Raw genomic sequence first — 20,764 nt, 5'->3', positions numbered from 1 at the left:
CCGAGACTTGTTAGGGACTGTGTCAAAAGAGGAGCTTCCTTTCTGGAGTCGCTGAGGGGCAGATGAAGCCTAGAACTGTCATGGCCATTGTTGCAACTACACAGAGAGACTGTCTGTGGGAGAAAATGATGAAGAGTAGAGAGTGCGATACTGTGTCCAGAGACACCATTTCGGCCCCTGGATCCAGAAATGCCTGAAGAGAATTTCTTCTCAGACTCTCCAGTTATGAGTTAATAAATTCTCTTTTTTGCCAAACAAAAAAAGATGAAGGGGAGAAGGAGAAGGAAAATTAGAAGAAAAGTTATCTGTGAAAAAAGTATATATGCATGATGCCTAGAGTCCATCTATTGGTAATTTCATTTTTAATGGCGCAGCCGTTAGATTTTTGTTTTACTTCAGTACTAAACACGAAAATAAAAAAACTTTCCAAAAGGAAATAATGTTTTTTTTTTCTTGGCCTATCTACACGTTATAAACATCCTTTGCGACTGCCCATTCATTCATTCAGCAGTCAGCAAGTATAGAGCACAGACTTTGTTAGCCAAGAGGGCGCCATGCTGAATGCTGCAGAGACAAAAGATGAATAGGTCCCTGGCTCTGGTCTTAGAGGGTGGATCTCCATGGAGTCACTGTAAAGAAGATGCAAATCCAAGAGTCAGCACATATTAGAATGTGGGCAATTCATTAATATCTCTGTTTTCCCATCTGCAAAATAGCTGTAGCAAACTTTCTCTAGGGCTCATGGAGGTTAAGAGAGTCCATTTACATGCATCTAGCACAGAGCTGTCACTCACTATCAGAGAACTTAAATAGTTCAGTGAGAAAGGTCTCTGCGAACTGGGAATGGGAAACACCAGTTCAATAAGTGAAGATTCACAAGCTGTGATGACAGAGTACACCTTGAAGGATGGATGACTGTTCATCAGAAGGTGCCATTTCAAGCAGACAAGAGTACAGAGGCCGGACTGTGCTCAGCATACTGGAGGAGCTTAGAGAAGTGGCCATGGCTGGACCAGAGACCCAGGTTCAGGGTAAGGGCCATCATGTGAGCTCAAAGGTTAGGCAGGCAGAGGCTGTGAAGAATGTGAACTTTGACCTGAGGAACAGGAACCTGCTGGGAGATGAGAAACAGGAGAGCTGTGATGTGGACTGAGCAGAGAGGTAGCCCATCTCCAGGATGGTCCCCAGTGAGCACCTGTGGCATCTAATACCCTCTGTCTCTTTCCATGGGGAGCAGGGCTGACCTGTGTAACTCAATAGGATGGTGCCAAATGATGCAGCAGTGTGACTTCTGAGACTAGATCATAGAAGACATCATGGCTCCACTGTGCTCTCTTGGATCACGTGCTTCAGGGCAGCCAGGGGCCACATCATGAGGACACTCAGCTATTCCTATGGAAAGGCCCAGGTGAGGAACTGAGACCTTTTGCTAGCAGCCAGCACCAACTTGCCACTGTGTGACTGGGCCATTTTGCAAGAGATCCTCTCTATTTGTTTCCCAGGTCTGGCATATCAAAGTATCCTAAACTGGGTGGCTTAAAACAACAGAAACTACAGTCTCATAGTTGTGGAAGCTGGAAATCCAAAATCAAGGTGTTGGCAGGGCCATGCTTCTTCTGAAACCTGCAGGAGTGGGTTGTGGGAGTGGGGGTCGTTCCTCACCTCTTCTAATTTCTGGTGGTAGAGGCATCCCTGCCTCTACCAGGGGGTCTCTGCCCCTGTTGTCACATAGCCATCTTCTCCCTGTGTGTCTTCTCTTCTGAGAAGGACGTGTCATACACGATTAAGGACTCACCTACTCTAGCATGACCTTATCTTCTTCATCACATCGCAAAGACCCTATTTCCAAATAAGGCCACATTCTGAGCTACTAGGGTTAGGACTATAACGTATCTTTTCGGGGGAAGACACAATTCAACCAATAATATTCTCCAAATCCAGTGAGGCCTTCAAGCAGCTGCAGCCTCATGAGAAACCCTGAGCCACAACAACTCCGCTAAGCCTGTCTTGCTTTCCTACCCCACAGAACTGAGTGAATTAACAATGTCCAGGCTTGTTTTAAGCCATTAAGTTTTGGGGCAATTTGTTATATGGGCATAGGTAACTAACATTCAAAGGGAGGCTTAGCCATGAAAGACTGAAGCCAGGAGACAAGGACCTTTCTCTGGCCTGAGCAGCAACATGGCCCCCCAGGCACTCTCCTGCTCACAGAGTTTCAGGTCACATCAGCTCTTGTCTTAAATCTAGGCCTTTGTGCACAATACATTTCATATTGTCACGCCTTTCTATTTTGTCCTATATAAATCCACTTCATTGAGAAATTGTTCGTTGGGTGGTCATTTCACTTGAGCAATTCAGAATTTCCTTGATAATCAGAGTAGTTGATTCACTGTCAGTTCTCTCTGAGCAGATCTTCTGTGCCAGGCCACCTCCTGGAACACCAGCCAATGCTCTGATTGGCTGGCCTTGGGCTGGGGGCCTCCTCCTGGTTCAATATGCCATGGCTGGGGGGCAGGGGCACAGGTACAAAGCAGGGCCACCTGTGGGAAAAAGTGGCCTAGGTGGGTTTCCCTCAGCAGGGGCTCTGGACAGGCCTGTGTCTTGGGAGCAGACGTGGTGGGCTGTGGGACTTGGCAGTCTGTGAGGAGGCATGGTTTTTTCTTCTCTAAGAACAGGGCTTTTCAATCCAGCATGAATACAGCTCACTGTGCCTCTCACTTCCCGTGCAAGAAAAACCACAGAAAAGCACAGCTGCACCTACACAAGAAACCACACCAACCAAGCTACTTCCCCCCAGCTTGGTTTAGCCAAAAAGGCATTTGCTTTCCTGCCTCCACGCTGTGGTCAAGATTGCCATTTGCTTCCTGAATTTCAAGATCACAATTGACAAAAGCATATCACAGCCATCAGTCATAGGGTACATTTTTTCCCTGAAAATGGTTTATTTTCCTGTCCTCTACTGTGTTCTGTCATCTAGCAGCTACTTCTTTTAATGGTAAAAACAGCTTTGTTCTACCACCATTATCTGCTTTTCCCTTCATTTCTACTTCATGAGCAATTCATTCTAAATTCTCGGTAGAAAATCACTTAGGGAAAGTTTGTGGTGCCCCGCCCAGAAGGGAGAATGAGAATCCTGCAGGTGCTTATTCAAGGTTTATTGGGTGAAGTAGTTCTGCCAAGTCTGTATTTAGAACTGGCCTCTCTCTCTTTCGCAGGCTTACTTGAATCATCTTGGCATAAAGCAAAGATATGCATTTTTAGGTAATTTCTGTCTCCCTGGAGTTTGAGGCAGGGAAACAGAGTAGGCGGTGGACAGCCACATCTGGGGCCACTTCTGGCCTGACAGCTCACGCCTGGTGGAATCTGCACTGGGCAGGAAGATGAACTTGTCATCTGGTGGGAGAGGCTCTGCTCCCCTTCCAGAGGGACTTCCTAGGGCGCTGGGAACCTAGGGCTTGCTCAGGAATTCCAAGTCCTTCCTGCTTATTCCCTGAAGACTTGACTCATCCCGGGTCTCTTCCAGGGAGCAGTGAGTCAGCAGGGGCTGGAGCTGGCTTTGCTTTTTCCCATGCGGTTATTCAACATGCATTCTGCGAATAAAAAACCGGGGCCCGAGGTCTCTCCAGTGAGGAGTAAATGCTGAGGCGATGCCTGGAAACCCCATCAGTCTGACTGCAGAATCCATGCATGTCGTTAATTATGCCTGCACTGTGAGGGAACAGGCAGATCAGTTCATTTTCTTGCTGTATAAAATCGTGTGGTGTTTAAGCATATACTGTTTAAAAAAATGAAAAAGGAGTTCAAACAAAATGGCCACATTTAAGAGGCAAATAGCTGAATGCTAATTATCCATTCTGCACTTAAAAAGTGACCTGAAACAGTTACTAGGCATGAAGTCAAAATCCCTTTTTTAAATGGCTTTGAAATGTTGGACACAAATTACACAGAAATCAGTAGCCTAAAAATGCCTTCACCATACTGAAACTGATAATTTTGCATTAGGAATTCCTAACACGGGAAGCACCTGCTCTGTGCCTGTTGGGTGACTGAATAAATGCGTGACTAAAGTGGGTCACCCTTCATGCCCTTCGTGGCAACTTATCTCCACGGGGTGCCATGCATCGCTGCAAAGTAAGGAGATCCTCTACAGGGCTCCAGATCAAATTATACCAGCATCAAACCATCCTGCACAGTCGGGCAACGTGCCCAACTCTTGCCCAAAGCTACCGTGATTTATTAAGGCCCTTGGAATCCCTGGATGAGCTGTGCTGTACAGAAAGAATTCTAGTACTTCCCATGGCTGCCCCCGTCTCAGCATTTTCCAGTCCCTGCCTGCCCTTCACCCCAAAGCACTGCACCCTCTCCAGTTATTCCAAGTCCTGCCCACACATTCCATTTACTGACAGAAAATTCCATTACTGGCAGATGTGAGAAACACTTCTTTTCTATTTTCAAGAGCCGCTTTAAGGTCTATAATTCTGACGTTGCTGGTGGCACTAGCATTGCCATTTCATCTGGATAGAATTCTGGATGGCCAGAATGGGAAAGTTCCCCACAGGGGCCATTTCTAATAGAGCTTTTGCTTTGAGAGTTTGTTTCTTACCTCAGAAAATGTTTAAGGCTTATGAAGTATTTACATGTCCTGGGTGTCACTTGATCAAAATTAAAAAAAAAAAAAAAAAACCAAGCCACTGCTTTGTGGATGTGTAAAATATAAACTGACATTTATTTTTGTTTTAGCTTGAGACCAGTTGCATACTGAGATTTGTTAGAGGAAGATGCGGCTTGAAAAAGACAAATGTGAATAGAAAATATCAGCTAATGTCTCAATAATTGAGGTTTAAGAGGAAGACACTGAGGGAATCTGCCTCTCCTACTTGCTCCCACAATTCCCAGGGCGGAATCTGGTGCCACAAAAATGGGCTCCTGCCCTGCAGGCAGAGAGGTGGTCCCAGGGCTTGTGGCCTGTGGAAGCCTGTCGACATGATGGCCGGAGTCCACCCCACAGACCATGTCCTTTTCCTAGTCCCTCTCATACAAGCGCCCATAGAGAGCCGCCGTCACCAGGCCGGAAGACAGCCCACTCTTCCTCAGGAAATAGTGGTCATTCTCCCAGCCAAGCTGGTCAGGGACATCCAGAGTCATCCCTGAGGTCAGAAACAAAGGGAAGATATAGGAAGTACTGAAGTTCCCCCACAGGTGAAACTCAAAGATCCCTGTGGCCTCTGTGATTTCCTGTCCACAGGTGTCGAAGCCAAGACCCCCACACCTGACCAGGGCACACACTTGGATGTAGTAAGTGCCATGTACTGTGTGAAGCCCATCAAAGACCCCCAGGGCATACAGCTCTTCGGATACGGTAGGCCTCTCATAAAGTAAATAACAGCAGAGGCCATTTGAACAGACATGGAGATAGCCTTCCTTTCCCCAGACGGGGACCAGGGTGAAATTGTCATACATCATCTCAGAGTGAAATATGGGAAGAGCATTCCTGTTCCACTTGGTGGCTTCATCACAATGGACTTCCTGAGCATCCTTCTCACAGTACGGATCGCCTGACAAGATTTTCAAAAACTTACTATGGGATGGGTCCATTTCACCTGTTGCATTCTCTGCATCAATGAGACCCACTGGATTTTTGGCCACCTGGGCAATTATAAGGCGACCGTTGGGGTTTTCCATGTCATGGTACCAAAAGGACTTCAGAGGGGTGTGTATGCCACTCCCTGTCATCCCCAGAACTGGGTGGTGGACGTTAGCTGCCAGAACGTTGACACCAAAGGCAACAGCAAAGGCTTTCTGAATCTCAATAGCTGCCAAGAGTGGGAGCTGGTTCATCCAGGCAGTCGGGTACACAACGTGCTTCACCTCATAGTCTCTAAGGAGTCTGACAGCAGGGCTGAAGAACAATATATCAAAGCATGTGAAGACACCAAACCTGCCAGCAAAGGGGGTATCAAAGGTGGTGTGATCCACTTGAAGAGGAACATCAAACGCTGCCTCAAAGTAGAGGTTGTGTTTGCGGTAGCGGTCAACCAGGGTTCCATTACTGCTGAACACGACATCTGTGTTGAACTGGTATCTCCCATCATCTGGGCACCCTGGGTCGTTGATATGACAAGGCTGCTTTGTCCCAAGATTGGCCACCAAGAACATATCTCCCTTGATGGCCATACAACTCAGGCGCTGGAGCACCTATAGGATAAATAAATGAGTTTTAAAATCCTTCGTTTTGCTTTATTTTTTTTTTTTTTTAGAGACAGGGTCTTGTTATATTGTCCAGGCTGGACTTGAACTCCTGGCCTCAAGCAATCCTCTTGTCTTAACCTCCTAAGAAGCTGGGACTACAGGTATGCACCATCGTACTTGGCTCTCACAGTTTTCAAATACAAAAGTATTTATACTGTATCCATAATAAATAGCTATCATAAATCAATTGGGTATGTCTTTATCAGCAAAAGAGTAGAAAAAAACTTATATAAAAAAAGAATAAATCAATAAGGAAGAAGCAACCACTAATGAAAATGTGCAAAGCTTGTAAACAGGTGATTCACAGAAGAATAAAGGAAAATGGCCCACAAACATCTCAAAAGATTCTCAATCTCATTAGTAAGAGAGAAATGCAAATTAAAACAATGAGATATCCATCATTTTTCACCTTCTTAAGACTGGCAAAAATTCAAAAGATTATTCTTTTTCTTTTTTTTTTTTGAGGCAGGGTCTGGCTCTGTTGCTTAGGCTAGAGTGCAGTGGCATAATCTTGGCTCACTGCAACCTCTGCCTCCCAGGCTCAAGCCATCCTCTCACCTCAGTCTCCCCAATGCCTGGGACTACAGGCATGCAACACTTTGCCCAGCTAATTTTTGTATTTTTGTAGAGAGGGGTTTCACCATAGTGGCCAGGCTGGTCTTGAACTCATGAGCTCAAGCTATCTGCCAGTTTCAGCCTCCCAAAATGCTGGGGTTACAGATGTGAACCACTGTGCATAGGCTCAAAAGATTATTCTGGGCTGGGAGTGGTGGCTCATGCCTGTAATCCCAGCACTTTGGGAGGCCGAGGCAGGCGGATCACGGGGTCAAGAGATCAAGACCATCCTGGCCAACATAGTGAAACCCCGTCTCTACTAAAATATAAAAAATTAGCTGGGCATGGTGGCGTGCATCTGTAGTCCCAGCTGCTTCAGAGGCTGAGGCAGGAGAATTGCTTGAACAATTGCTTGGGAAGCGGGGGTTGCAGTGAGCGGAGATTGCATCACTGCACTCCAGCCTGGCGCCTGGCGACAGAACGAGACTGTCTCAAAAAAAAAAAAAAGATTATATCTTGCATTGACCAAAGGATGGGAAAAGAGGCACTCATACTATATTACTGGATTACTGAAGCTGTAGTGAAATCAGAGATTTTTAAGGGGGAAATTTAGTACTCTTTGGTACTCTCTTTTAATTCTTGTTTTTTTTTTTGAGATGGAGTCTCAATCTGTCACCCAGACTGGAGTACAATCGTATGGTCTCAGCTCACTGCAACTTCCGCCTCCCAGGTTCAAGCAATTCTCCGCCTCAGCCTCCTGAGTAGCTGGGACTACAGGTGCGTGCTAATTTTGTATTTTAGTAGAGACAGGGTTCCACCATGTTGGCCAGGCTGGTCTTGTACTCCTGACCTCATGATCTACCAGCCTTGGCCTCCCAAAGTGCTGGGATTACCAGTGTGAACCACCGTGCCCGGCCCTTTTTTTCGAGACTGAGTCTCACTCTGTCACCCAGGTGAGAGTGTGTTGGTGTGATCTCCGCTCACTGCAATCTCCACCTCCCAGGTTCAAGCAATTCTCCTATCTCAGCCTCCCAAGTAGCTGGAATTATAGGCACCCACCACAGTGCCCAGCTAATTTTTGAATTTTTAGTAGAGACGGGGTTTTACCATCTTGGCCAGGCTGGTCTCAAATTCCTGACCTCATGATCCACTGACCTTGGCCTCCCAAAGTGCTGGGATTACACGCATGAGCCACTGCATCCAGCCTATACTCTTAATATAATTTAAAATGTACATATCCTTTGAGGGATTCCATTTCTAAAAATTTTATCTTACAGAAAAACTTGAATATATTTACAAAAATATATGTACAAGGATATTCATTGAAACTTTGCTTATAATAGCGAAAATTTAAAAACAAATAAGCATAGAGTATGCATAAAAAGAGGATGTCAATAGCTATGAGATACATAGAAAAGAATATAGCTGAATGTACATCAAATAGTGGCAGTTGCTCTAAGAAAAGGCATAGGATGAGGGCAGGCTGTGGTGAAGAAGAACTTGGCCTTGTTGACTTTTGGTTTGGTTTAAGTGCACATTCATGTATTTCTTGTGTAATTAATAAACGGAAAGATCCATAGATGAGTAAGTGCCTTGTAACATCAGACTCTCTTTAATGGAATGAATATGTGGCACATGGATCTTTGGGAGTTTGGGATCCTAAGGTCTCCTTTTGATTTCAATTAACATGTCACAGCTTTTGGTTCCTGACTTAGTTCATCTCTGTGTACCCTCAGCCTACTGAGGAAAAGGGCCAGAATCACCTCCGTGTCATTGAAACGGTGAGGCTCCAGGCATGGGTTCCACCTGACCACCTGGGGAGACGGCATGAAATCCAAAAATGGATAAATGGATGTTCTTGTGAAGTTGAATCCATGAATGCCATCTTCTGGAAACACCATAATCTGTACACCCTGAAAATGAAAACATCAAAGAATAGTCTGTTACCAGATGATGGGACATCACTGCATTCTTTCATTCTTTTGTTCATTCATTTGATAACCATCAAGAAGTTACTCCGCACCAGGAACCAGAGGTACAGAGATGGTGCCTTTACTCTCCTCAGAGATCTTAAGTCTTGGGGATGCTGTCTCACTTGACCTGATCCTGAAGGAACAAAGACAAAGTCCTCTAGGAACAACCACTAACTGTGCCTGGGGTCATGTGAGGAAAGGAGGGAATGAGTAAGCTCCTTTCAAAGTAAACTCAGGAGTTTGACAAGCAAACAGCTAGAAGGGATTTAGAGTTCTTAGGATGCCAGGGGAGATGCAGCCGACTACAGGGCCTTGAATACACTGCACCCATTAACACATGTCGTATCTTGTGGTTGTCAACTTTCACCGTGCATCTAAATCAGGTGGGGAACTTCTGAAAAATCACTGATGCTGGGGCCCACCCCTGAAAGTCTGATTGAATTGACTGTGGGTGGGATACTGGCAACAGTGTTTGTTTAAAGGTCCCCCAGGTGATTCTCATTTGTAGCCAAGGTTAGGACACACTGGGCCAGTGGGTAAGAGGCAAGTGTGTTGATCTCAGCCTAGAAACAAGAACTCGTTTGAAATCTCCATTCTCCAGCTGGAAATTAGGAGGCTTCCTTCGGGACTCGGACACCTTAAGGCCTTTTCCCACACCTGACAACATCCTGTGCCCCCTGGTTGTGATGGCCTGGGACTCCCTGTGACATCTACAGCAACCCAAGGAAATACAAACAGGGCAGCCTTCAGCTCTCAGGGCTGGGGTGTCATTCTTCACTGCTCTCCACTTACACAGTTGAAAATGTCAAGCCGGGGAACACCAGCCCTAGGAAGCAAGGTGGAGAAGGCAGGCAGGAGGGCATGAATAATTTAAATTAGCAAAGTCTGAGACACTTATTTCTGGAATGCATTGCAAACTTTTAAATTTTCTTCCTGCTTATAAAAACTTCAAAAGCTTAGCTGTAGAAAATTTGGAAAACGGGAAAAAACAATCATAATTCTGTAACAGGCACTTATTGTCAATATTTGGTTATTTTCATTAATTTTGCTCTCTCTGTATATATGTATATAATGGAGATAATAAATATATGGTTTTGCATCTTGACTTTTCTGATTAAGAACTTTCAAAACTAAGACCGTGCATGGTGGCTCACACCTGTAATCCCAGCACTTTGGGAGGCTGAGGTGGGCAGATCACATGCGGTCAGGAGTTCAAAAGCAGCCTGGCCAGCATGGTGAAATCCCGTCTCTACTAAAAATATAAAAATCAGCCAGGCATGATAGTGGGTGCCTGTAATCCCAGCTTCTCAGGAGGCTGAGGCAGGAGAATCACTGGAACCCAGGAGGCAGAGGTTACGGTCAGCCAAGATTGCACCACTGCACTCCAGCCTGGGTGACAGAGTGAAACTCTGTCACATACACAAAAACCTTTCAAAAATACATCTGTAATGGGGACACATTATGTTTATGAGGACGCTATGGTTTATCCTCTATTATTGGAATTTAAAATGTTCCCAGTTGTTCGTAATAAAAAGAAAACTGAGCCTGGTGTGGTGGCTCATGCCTGTAATCCCAGCACTGTGGGAGACTGAGGTGGGCGGAGACAAGGTCAGGAGTTTGAGACCAGCCTGACCAACATGGTGAAACCCCATCTCCACTAAAAAATACAAAAATTAGGTGGGTGTGGTGTGGCGGGCACCTGTAATCCCAGCTAGTCAGGAGGCTGGGCAGAAGAATCGCTTGAACCCAGGAGGTGGAGGTTGCAGTGAGCCAAGATCATGCCACTGTACTCCAGCCTGGGTGACAGAGAGAGACTCCATCTAAAAAAAAAAAAGAAAGAAAACTGTGGTGACCATCTGCAAAGTGTACTCAAAACACTGCATAATTTTACACTTACTGTACACAAATCTTGTAGTGCCTCTCGATTATTTCTTTACAATAAAGTCTTAAAAGTAAAATTACTGGGTCAAAGGGTATAAAAATTAAACGTTTTTTTGTTTTTTGAGAGACAGTCTTGTTCTGTTGTCCAGGCTGGAGTGCAGTGTCGTGATCTCGGCTCAGTGCAACCTCTGCCTCCCAGGTTTAAGTGATTCTCCTGCCTCAGCCTCCCAAGTAGCTGGGACTATAGGCACGTGCCACCACACCCAGCTAATTTTTTTTATTTTTAGTAGAGATGGCTGGACTCAAACTCCTGACCTCAAGTGATCCACCCACTAGGAACAACAGACCATACCATATAGCCTAGGTGTGTAGTAGGCTGTACCATCTAGGTCTGTGTAAGTACATGCTATGATGTATGCACAATGACAAAGAGGCCTAATGATGCATCCTTTTCAGAACACATCCCTGTCATTAAGCAATGCATGACTGTATTTCAATTGGTTTTCTCAGGAAACTCTAATAACTTTGATATAAAACTTTCACATGAACCTGCCATCAATTTGTCTTAGAAGTTTCTTTGAAACATATAACCAGGTATGGGAACTGAGATATCTGTAAATTCTAAAAGTGATCATATCAACAGCTTCATCCTGGCTCCTGGAAAACAAATAGAGATGGGGCGATGCTGTGCAGCTGGTGGGGGCTCAATAAAACCGTGTTATGTGTTTCCTTTGGAGGCAGGTTATTAAAAGGTGAATGCAGGAATATTCTACAGTCACAGTCTGGGATTCAGCGTGTCATTTGCCAAACATCTCAGAATGGTCCTGTGGACAGGGTAGAGAAGCAAGACACAGATGACATTTCAAGTGCTGGACTCAGTGCCATGCAGGCAAACATCTCTATCAAGAGAATGGCTGCCCTCTAGATCAGTGTCATCAGGAGGTCTGAGGGCACAGCCTGGGATTTTTTTACACCGACTTCAGCATAGACATAAATGAGGTGTGTATCAAATGTGTGAATGACGTGAGTAACTGATACTTGGGATGTCAGTAAAGATCCCTAAATAGTCCAACAGGCTGGGATGATGAAATTGAACAGCATAAGTAAGAAGTCTTGCTCTTAGCTCAAATCAATCACCTTTATAAGTACAGGATGGCAAGAGCAGCATGTGTGTCTGCTCGTGTCAAAAGGTGTTTTAGTTGACAGCAAGTGCTTTGTACACCCACAGTGAGACATGGCTGCCAGCAATTTTCTGGGGACAGCATCTAGAATGAGAGAGGTGAGAGTTCTCCACCCTGCCCTGGTTAGGCAGTCAGGAGAGCTGCATACAGTTCTCAGCACAGAGAAAACGTGGAATTCCTTAAAGAAGGTTTGGAAACCGAGTCTCCTGAGGAACTGTGGAAGGACTGAGGATATATAGCCAGGGGCTGGCGGGGGTTAGAGAAGATGCCAGGGGGCCATGACAGCTATCCTCAAAGGTGGAGAAGATGGCATGCTGTGGTGAGGGACACGGTCTGCTCCCTTTAGCTCTGAGGTCAGAACCATGGCGGCAGTTACAGGGAGGCTGACTGCTGCCCATTGAAAGGAAGACCTGTCTAGAAGTTCCTACCTTGGAACAAATGGGCCTGTGAGACTGAGGGTTCTCAGCCACTGAAGGTGTTCAAGGAGAAACCAGATGTCAGGTTGGCACTAAAGAAAGGTGTCACGCTTGCAAAAGTTGATCTTGGTTGAAAAAAAAAAAATGTATCACTCATCAGAAGCTGGACTAAATCTTCAAGTTCCCTTTCTACATCATGTTGTACACACACACACACCTGCACACCCCCACGCTCCCCACACACCCCCAACACACACACAGCCTATGTATATATATTATATACTAAAATTTTTAAATGTATTAATTTTTAAATTGCTGTGGCTGTCCAGGCCATCCTGACCACCTTGCTCTAAGGCAGAGACTGTTTGGGGCAGGATCTGTTAGCAGGGCTGGTTCTGCCCTTTGCATTCACAGAGAGCAGGAAAGTATTGCTCACAATGAGTGTACATCCTGTTGAAGCAGAGCAGAGGTTCCCCAAGCAGCCGCGCTTGGTCACCCCGCCACCAGAGTTACAGCCCAAACTTCCCTTTGGGGGTGTGTTTTCCAGCAGGGCATTTTCTTAGGCAATCTCTGGCACCGACATTTCCCTCTTTGCCCCAGGGGGGGACCTCTCTTTTGTCTCCACCCTTCCTGGAGGGAGCAAGAAATGCAGGCGAAGCAGGAAGCCTTCACAAAGGCTAGCACTAACCTTCCCTTTGTCAGTTTTGGGTCAATTCTGTCTGGGCAAAGGTCTCAGACTGTTCAGAGTCTGGTATAGAGACCGGAAATGGGTCCCAAACAGTCTGAAGGGAGCAAAACAGCAGTCTCACAGATGCTTTCTACTTCAGTTAAGCTTTGAATGACTCAGAGATGTCATCACACCCAGGCGTCTTCAAAGTTTTCTGCACATTAGACTGCCCTGGGAGCCTTCAAAGAATCCCAATGCCCAGTTCACACGCCATCCAGACCAATTACAACAAACTGTCCGGGATCCAGGCAGCCATATTTGTTTACAACTTGCCTGGTGATTCTTAGGTACAACCACACTTGAGAACCGGGGATCTAGTCCAGGTCATCTCATACTTGCCGTGCGAAAGCATCACCTGGGGATCCTGCTGAAATGCACATTCTGATTCAGCAGGTCTAGGGTGCCGCCCAAGATTCTACATTTCTAACAAGCTCCCACGGGATGCTGATGCTGCAGGTCCACAGACCACCCTCTGAGGAGTAAGACTCCTAATCCAAGTGACTAATTCAGCTCAGGTTAACTAGCTGGATGATTTTTCAGAGGAGTTGTAGGAAGTCTGGGATTACCCAACCACCTATCAAGGGGTAAAGAGCAATTTGCTCTGTTCTACAAGAGAAACTCAGGTTCTGATGAGCATTTCTTGCCTTTTGGGCTGCAGTCATCACTTGCTGTTCATAGATGTCAAGGTTCTGGTTCATGAGCTCTAAGGCCTGCTGGCGGCTGGTGAGAGCCAGAGGGTTCGGACTCAAGATGGATGGATGCTCGTACACGGCAGCCACGTAAGATTCAGCCTCGTGATGTCTGGCCACGCACTCCTCCCCGGTGTGGGCTCCCAGGGCAACCACGTAACAGCCACAGAGGAAAAGAGCAAGCTTACTTCTGGTTCCAGACATAATGCAGACCATAAATCTGGAATGTAATGGGGCAAGAGGAAAACAGCTGAATAAAGAATCCTGCCAAGAATTTAACGTCCGCAGCTGTGATTTATTAATCCCAGCAATTAAACTCACCGGCAGTGATACTGCAGCTCAAAGAGTTTGTTTCATGTTCCTAATAAAAGAGTATGTGTTTCTCTCCAAACACGTAGCAAGCCACGTTTAAAATGGCTCACTGTGTTAATAGGCTGGTTTTAGAACATTTCCAAAACAGACTCAACGTTTGCCATGATTTTCTTACCCAGTGTTCAGCAAGACTGTAGTGCATCACTACCCACTTTTCTAGCTGCGCACTTCAATTTTAAGGAATGGTAATCATCCAGAGTATTTGACATAACTCTGTGATATATTTCACACCCTACCCTCTGCCCTCTATCCACACAAACGTGCTACAGGTCAGCCACCCGTACCAGCTGTGATTGTCACTATCCTAATAACACAGCTTGGCTTTCCTGGCCATCAAAACCTGATGGATTACAATTCTCCTTGTGTTTCTTTGGCTAGTAATAAATATTATGGATAACTCTCCCTTTATTCAGCACCACATTATTTATTTGGTGCCAAGAAACGACTGACTTCTATATAAATGCCAATAGCTGCTTTCTTCTGCAGACAAGCAAAGTCTCCCAGTAAAAGCATGTTACTTTTTTCTCCTTGAGCTTGAGAGCTGCCATTGCACATGATCACTTCCTTAACCCTGTCTCGGTGACTCCAGAACTCTTGCTCAAAAGCACACCTATTTGGAAAGGAAATCCTTTTGCAGTGATAAAATGCAATTTTCTAGAAAACAAACTACAAATTTCCAGAGAGTAAACTCAGCTTCATAGCTTCTACCAGAAAAGACTAGAAATAAATGACACTTGTATGTGTCTCTGCTTCCTCCCAGAATAGGAATGTTCTTTCCAAACACTGGGTGTTACTGAGTGTTTTAGAGTAAATAGTTCAATTCTGCCTTTAAAAAATCAGCCTGGCCTCCCAGCTGAAGCATCCTCTTGGGCAGAGATTAACTGGGTAGTGTGCCAAGGCCGGGCCACCTGCCCGGGGAGATGTCCTGGGGCTGACCAACTGCCCAGGAATCCGGATTAAAAGTCAAGAGAACAAAGACAAATCAAGGAATCATATTGCTGCCCTTTAAAAAGAAAATTATACCCTGTCCAGGTCTCAACTCAGAACTCCTGTGTTTGCATTTTAAAACCAAACTCCTAGGCTACAAATTTCTTTATTTTTTTGTCAAACAAACCATAGTTATTTCCAGCAACAGACTAAGCACTAAGAATGCTCATCTTGTCAAAATTAAATATTCCTCAGAATTCGAAGTATTCTCCCACCCCAACTCTGCTCCACCTCAAACTGTTAGTTGTTTCCCCCGGGAATAAATGTAACATCCAAACACCAAACCCCAGGATTTGCTCCCATTCATCTGGGATACCGTAAACAATGTTTTAAGATACGAACAAGGAGGCTTTGAGTGAGCAGTCATGAGTTTTCCAGTAGAAACAAAAGTATAATTGATAAGCTTTCTTATCTGAATTTTGCCTCTAAAGACAAGCAAGGAATAATTTAAAATGTCACAAAAATCCATTTTTCCATTCTGTCTCTGGTCTCACAATGATAACAGAAAGTGGTTTGGGGGTGAACTTTCATCTTTAAAGTCATACTGACAGTATTTCTGAAGCATAAGGCAGAGGTCTCACTAAGAGGTGTGGAAACTGAGGCAGGAGCATATGAATCAGTCTCCAGAGGAGGCAAGTCAGAAGCGCTTGGGGCCAAGAGTGGCATTCACAATACATCTCTCTCTCAACTGAGAGCTGCGTACCACCGATGTGGGGGTACAGAACATTTAAGTCTAAAGGACTTGCAATCCAGCAAAACAAGGAAACCGCAGAACCTGCAAGGTATCACATTTCTTTCTATCTTGAGAAAATAAAATTTATTTTACAAAAGGAGCCTGCTAGGAGAGCTGTAAGTGGCAATCATTTGTGTGTGAACAAAGGTAGGTCGATTATAAGAGGTTATGCAGATTCAACCAGGTATTTATGCTTGAAAGAACCAAGCTTAATGAAGTAGAAGAGAATGAGTAATTATAATAAAAATAGGTCTAGTCAGCTGGCCCTTAGTATCCATTGTTTCTGCATCCATGGATTCCACCAACCTTGGATTGAAGTTACTAGGGAAGGGGGGCAGAGTGGGGGGGGCATAAAAATAACAGCACAACAATAAAAAATAATAACAATTTAAAAACAATACAGTATAACATTTATATAGATTTAGGTTGTATTAGGTAGTGCAAGGGATCTAAAGATGATTTAATGTGCAGAGGAGCAAGTGTTTAGGTTACATGCAAATTCAACACCATTTGATACCAGGGACTTGAGCATCTGAGGGTTTTGGAATCGACAGGGGTCCTGAAACTAGTCTCTAATAGATACTAAGGGACAACTGTACATCAGTTTGCCCTTCCCAAAGAGACATTTTACCCAAATTAGCAAAGGCTGATTTTCTCTCTTTGGCATCACACATACCTTCTTAGGAAAGAGTAAACAGGGTCTGAGGCAAGGACTCGGAAGGGCTGGGCAGGCTGCATCAGGAGCTGCTCAGCTGTAAAGTGGCAGGACTAGAGGCAGGACTGGAAGACCAGGCCTCCCCTGATGCCTTCCAGCAGCTACCAGAGGCTGGCCCATGATGCTATGCACAGGATGAGGGGGTGCAGGGGCTCCCTGCGAACAAGGGGCTCTGGAAGTCATGGGGTTCTTGAAAATACAGCAGCTGACCCATCTTTAGAGCTGGTCAAGCCCTGGTCCATAAAGAAAATGGTAACTAGAGGTGTGACAAGGTGGCAGCGTACTTGCTTTCCCTGGAGGGCATCTGACATAGGAGAGTAAACTGCAGGAAGTGCCCAGTGTGAATGCACGGTTGAGGTGACCATGTGCAGGCCCCCTAAGGGCACACTGTGCCCTCTGATATAAGGGTCTTGGCTCATGAGGTGCCCTAAACCCCACTTCCAGCGAACAGCAGAACCAGGAGGGTGCTGGCTTCAGACAGCCATGCAATGCCCAACTGTGGGCCAGCCTCAGAGGTAGGTGTCAGGGTCCAACAGTGGACAAGACAGATCCTTCCTCGTGGGGCTCATGCTCTGGATGACCATGTCAGATGGTGATAAGTGAAAAGGAGAAATGAGGCAGTGAAGGTGGTAAGGTGGGGTAAGGGGGACAATTTTAAGCAGTGCAGTCAGGAAAGGCCTCGATGAGAGGGTGATGTTTGAGCAGAGGCCTGAAGGAGAAAGTCACGTGGTGGCAAAGATAATCACAGAGAGAGAAATGACAGGAACCTGCCCAGTGGCCTCCTAACATCCCCCTGCATTTGTCCTCATCCTCTTCCATTCCGGACTCATAAGAGGAGATCCAGAGAAAGCCTAAGTCTACCAAGACACACCTCTCAAACTCTTCCAGTGACTTCTCAGCTCATGCAGTGTAGAAGTCAAAGTCCTTACAATAAGCCAATAGGAAGTGTCATGAGACAGCAAACGCTGGGCGGGTAGGGAGAGATGCAGAGTGGCATCTTTAAGCAAGCATCCTGATCTCAATGGCTCTACAGAAGCTCTGCTTCTTGTTTCCTAAGAAAATCATTCCCCCAACACCAGTCCTGATCAGGAAGGTTCTCTGTGCATCTAAGAGGAAAAATCAGTCTCAATTACACGGAAATCTATTTCGTGTAAATTTGGTAACATGTCAATCACTAGATATTTTTACACACAAGGGATTTTTCCTCACCTTGCTAAATGATTCATCTTAATAATTAGCTGTGTTTCCTTCCTAGCTATGCTATTACAATAGTGCCTCTTGCAATAAAATGATTATTATTAAGGCATTCGTAGTAAGACAATTTCAGAGGCAGGTATATACATTAAAAAAATCTTTAAAAGATACATAAAATACCTTTCTAATAAGAGATCTTGTCATTCTTTACTTGTCAGGGAGAACAGCAGTCTTATGACTGGGAAAGGAGGCGGGAAAGGAGGCAGGAAAAGTTGGCAGAGGAAATGTCACATCCTGTGGAACAAAGCCTCAGGGACCTGCTAAATCATTAGGAATCAGCATAACATACGTTTCTATGCAGAGTGACAGAATGCCAAGAAAAACACTAGAAAGTTCCAACAGTTTTTAAACTATTCTTATGAATTCGAGATGTCCTTGTCTAAATCCTTTTACACAAACAGGGGAAATAATGTCTCTCTCCACCTAATTTACATGATCTGAATTGAAAGAAATCACAAAAATGATCTTTTATTTCCCAGAAAGTCTTCTAGCTGCTTCTTGTTATCTGGTTGTAGCATCTGAGCGTGCTGGTCATGAGCTTCTCCGGGACTGGTCTCTGCCTGGAACAAGAAGCTCCACAAAGGTTCCAGTGTGGGCAGCTTTGCTCAAACCCACCCACTACCAAGACGTTTGACGTCTCACTTGGAAAGGTCAAGTGCAAACACTTGTGCGCTGCAGCTGATGATTTAAGCCTGAACTCACCAGCAACCATGAAGAAGTTATCAAGCTAATATGGCCTCTGAGTTGGGGTGGTAAATTGTTACTTCACTTAAAAAAAAATTCCAGCTATTATTTTCAAAAAAGAGAATGATATACAGAAGTGAAACTGTGTGCTGTGCCTTTGATTAGCCAGTTTCTGCTCCAGTGGCTAGAATAATTTATCCTAGGAAACTGTGCAATCAAAGGATCTTGACATTTTAACTGAAACATGTTATCGCTCTTTTCCTCAAATGAGAAACTGCCTTCACAATTTAAGTCTAATAAAACTTCTTCCTGAAATGCCCAGGTATTTAACATAAGAAGGCTTTTTTTGCAAGTGGAATTTGAATAACAGTCTGTCTTTCACTTTCTATAGACAGAAGGAACCCCAGCTGAGACTGATTCTCACAGTTGCTACTGCCACTCCGTGGACAAACTGAGTATCATTAACCCAAGTGGCTATGCATGTGACCTCCGGTATCTCAATAGCAGAGCTATTCTTAAGCAGTAAATGGATGGCTTTTTCCCTCCTTTCCTTCTCCTTTTTCATTTCTAAAACTTCATCTATCTCTTTTACGGTTAAAGAAGACCCAGAAAGCATTTGATTTTCAAGATTTGAGTTTCACGAAAGCTGTTTTTTATTCACCACACTCCCACGATGGCATCTTTTATATTCACAAGTTCAAATTTGTTCCAATTTCTTAGAATATGAGTGGATGTAAAAAGTAATGCTGCCCATCCCCACTGTGACACACAGCGTCTGCATGGGGAAATCTGTCTGAATTAAGGGATCTACAGGGATAAAATTTTATATCAATGCCACATTGCTTTTTACATGCAATGTAAACCATTTTAATATCCATTATTTTTATTTTCCTGCCACACAAAGCAAAGAAAGCAGATGGCAAAAATTCTATTTTCATGGTGAGAGAAAACTCCAGAACTGGTTAGTGATGAGAATGAGACCGGAAGCCAGGTCTCCTGGCTTCTGGTCCAGCCTGCCTACTGCATGTTGAAGAACCAGGGCAATTTAGTGGTGAGGCTTTGAGAGACCACTGGGGAGTCTTCAATACAGCTGTAGGGGAATAAGCAGAAATTTCAAGGTAGCTCTCCCAAGGGAGATTCTGGGTGATCAGACCAGAGCAGAGGGTCTCAAAGGTAAGCATGCCATCAGAGTCACCTGAGGGCTTGAACACACAGATCTCTGGACTCCATGCCTGGAAGTTTTGGTTGAGTAGGTATGGAATTGGCTCTGAGAATCTGGATTTTATGGCAAATTCCCAGGTGATGCTGATGCTCCTGGTCTGATTCATACTGAGAGAACCACTTGACAAGAAGATAAAGGAATGTATTCTCTGACTCCTATCTTTCCCTTATGTCAAAGAGAGTTGTGAGTCAGAAACATCATCTTCATTTCTCAAGTGCCTCTCCAGTAGGGCTGACGGAATTTTGGCAGATTTCAAAGTGTTTCTACCATATTAAGTGAAAATAAGCAGCAAAGAAAGTATCACACTAGATACCTTTTCCTCAACTAGAGGGAAAAATCTCCCCTAGTAATTGGATCTAGGTTAATTAAAGGACTCAGTGCTTATCTTAGCCATGACAGGGATACCACTGAAGAACCAGGTTGTTATTGGTTTTCGTTTAAATTGAGTTCCTGATTAAAAACAAACAAAAACAGGGGCGATATGGTAGATTAGATAATCTGAAAAATCTTTCAACCACATCCTGCAAAAATGGAACAGATTATTTTTTAGTGCATATTTGAGTTTGCAGGAAAGATAAGGGGAATCCTGGGTGGTTGAAAATGAATTGTGAAAAAGTCTTAAACTATTGATTGGAGACATTGACCAGGCAGCAAGGAAAATACACACACATAAGGCTTTTCCACTGTCAGTCAGTCCTAGGACAGATGAATGGTGGCGGCACTTCTAGCTACTCTGTTCTTCTGGAATGGTTTTGGCTTCCAAAAACCATCATCAAATTCTCTGAAATGAATTTCAATGGGTGTCAGCAAGGAACTGCTTTTAAAAGCCTTTGGGCGGAGGTTGTGGTGAGCTGAGATCAGGCCATTGCACTCCAGCCTGGGCAAAAAGAGCAAAACTCCTCTCAAAAAAAAAAACGCTTTGGGAAATTTCTCCCCCATTTCCTTCTTGGACTACCTTAAAGAACCACCTTGTAGAGAATGAGGACCTCAGGGCTTAACATCCAGAAGAAAAAGAACCAGTACATGGAAAATATGATATCCTAGAACCACATGTCAAAATTTTCAGGGAAGATGTGCTCAGCAATGTGGGCAATGTAATGGCTTTCTGTGATTATGAAATGTATGA

General features: G+C 44.6%; 1 protein-coding gene across 9 annotated transcripts in view; it reads right to left on the bottom strand.

Moving 5' to 3' along the window:
- Nucleotides 1-4,695: 4,695 nt before the first annotated feature.
- The window catches only part of BTD (biotinidase), a 47,021-nt gene continuing 30,952 nt past the window's right edge, over nt 4,696-20,764 (bottom strand). For 7 of the 9 annotated variants that reach the window (XM_017965882.5, XM_078354300.1, XM_002759690.8 and 4 more), the window contains 3 exons: nt 13,627-13,891; nt 8,568-8,717; nt 4,696-6,195 (listed from right to left, as the gene is read on the bottom strand). In XM_017965882.5, coding sequence (XP_017821371.1) covers nt 5,023-6,195; nt 8,568-8,717; nt 13,627-13,887 — 1,584 coding nt within the window. In that variant the 5' untranslated portion in view covers nt 13,888-13,891 and the 3' untranslated portion in view covers nt 4,696-5,022. Of the gene's footprint in view, nt 6,196-8,567; nt 8,718-13,626; nt 13,892-17,852; nt 17,913-20,764 lie in introns of those variants that run through there. The other 2 variants (XM_078354303.1, XM_017965885.4) reach the window with 2 other exon arrangements.

The sequence above is a fragment of the Callithrix jacchus genome, chromosome 17 (genome assembly GCF_049354715.1).
Source record: "Callithrix jacchus isolate 240 chromosome 17, calJac240_pri, whole genome shotgun sequence".
NCBI lineage: Eukaryota > Metazoa > Chordata > Mammalia > Primates > Cebidae > Callithrix > Callithrix jacchus.
Note: the sequence above shows the minus strand (reverse complement) of the source record. Positions and strands in the feature narration are given on the sequence as shown.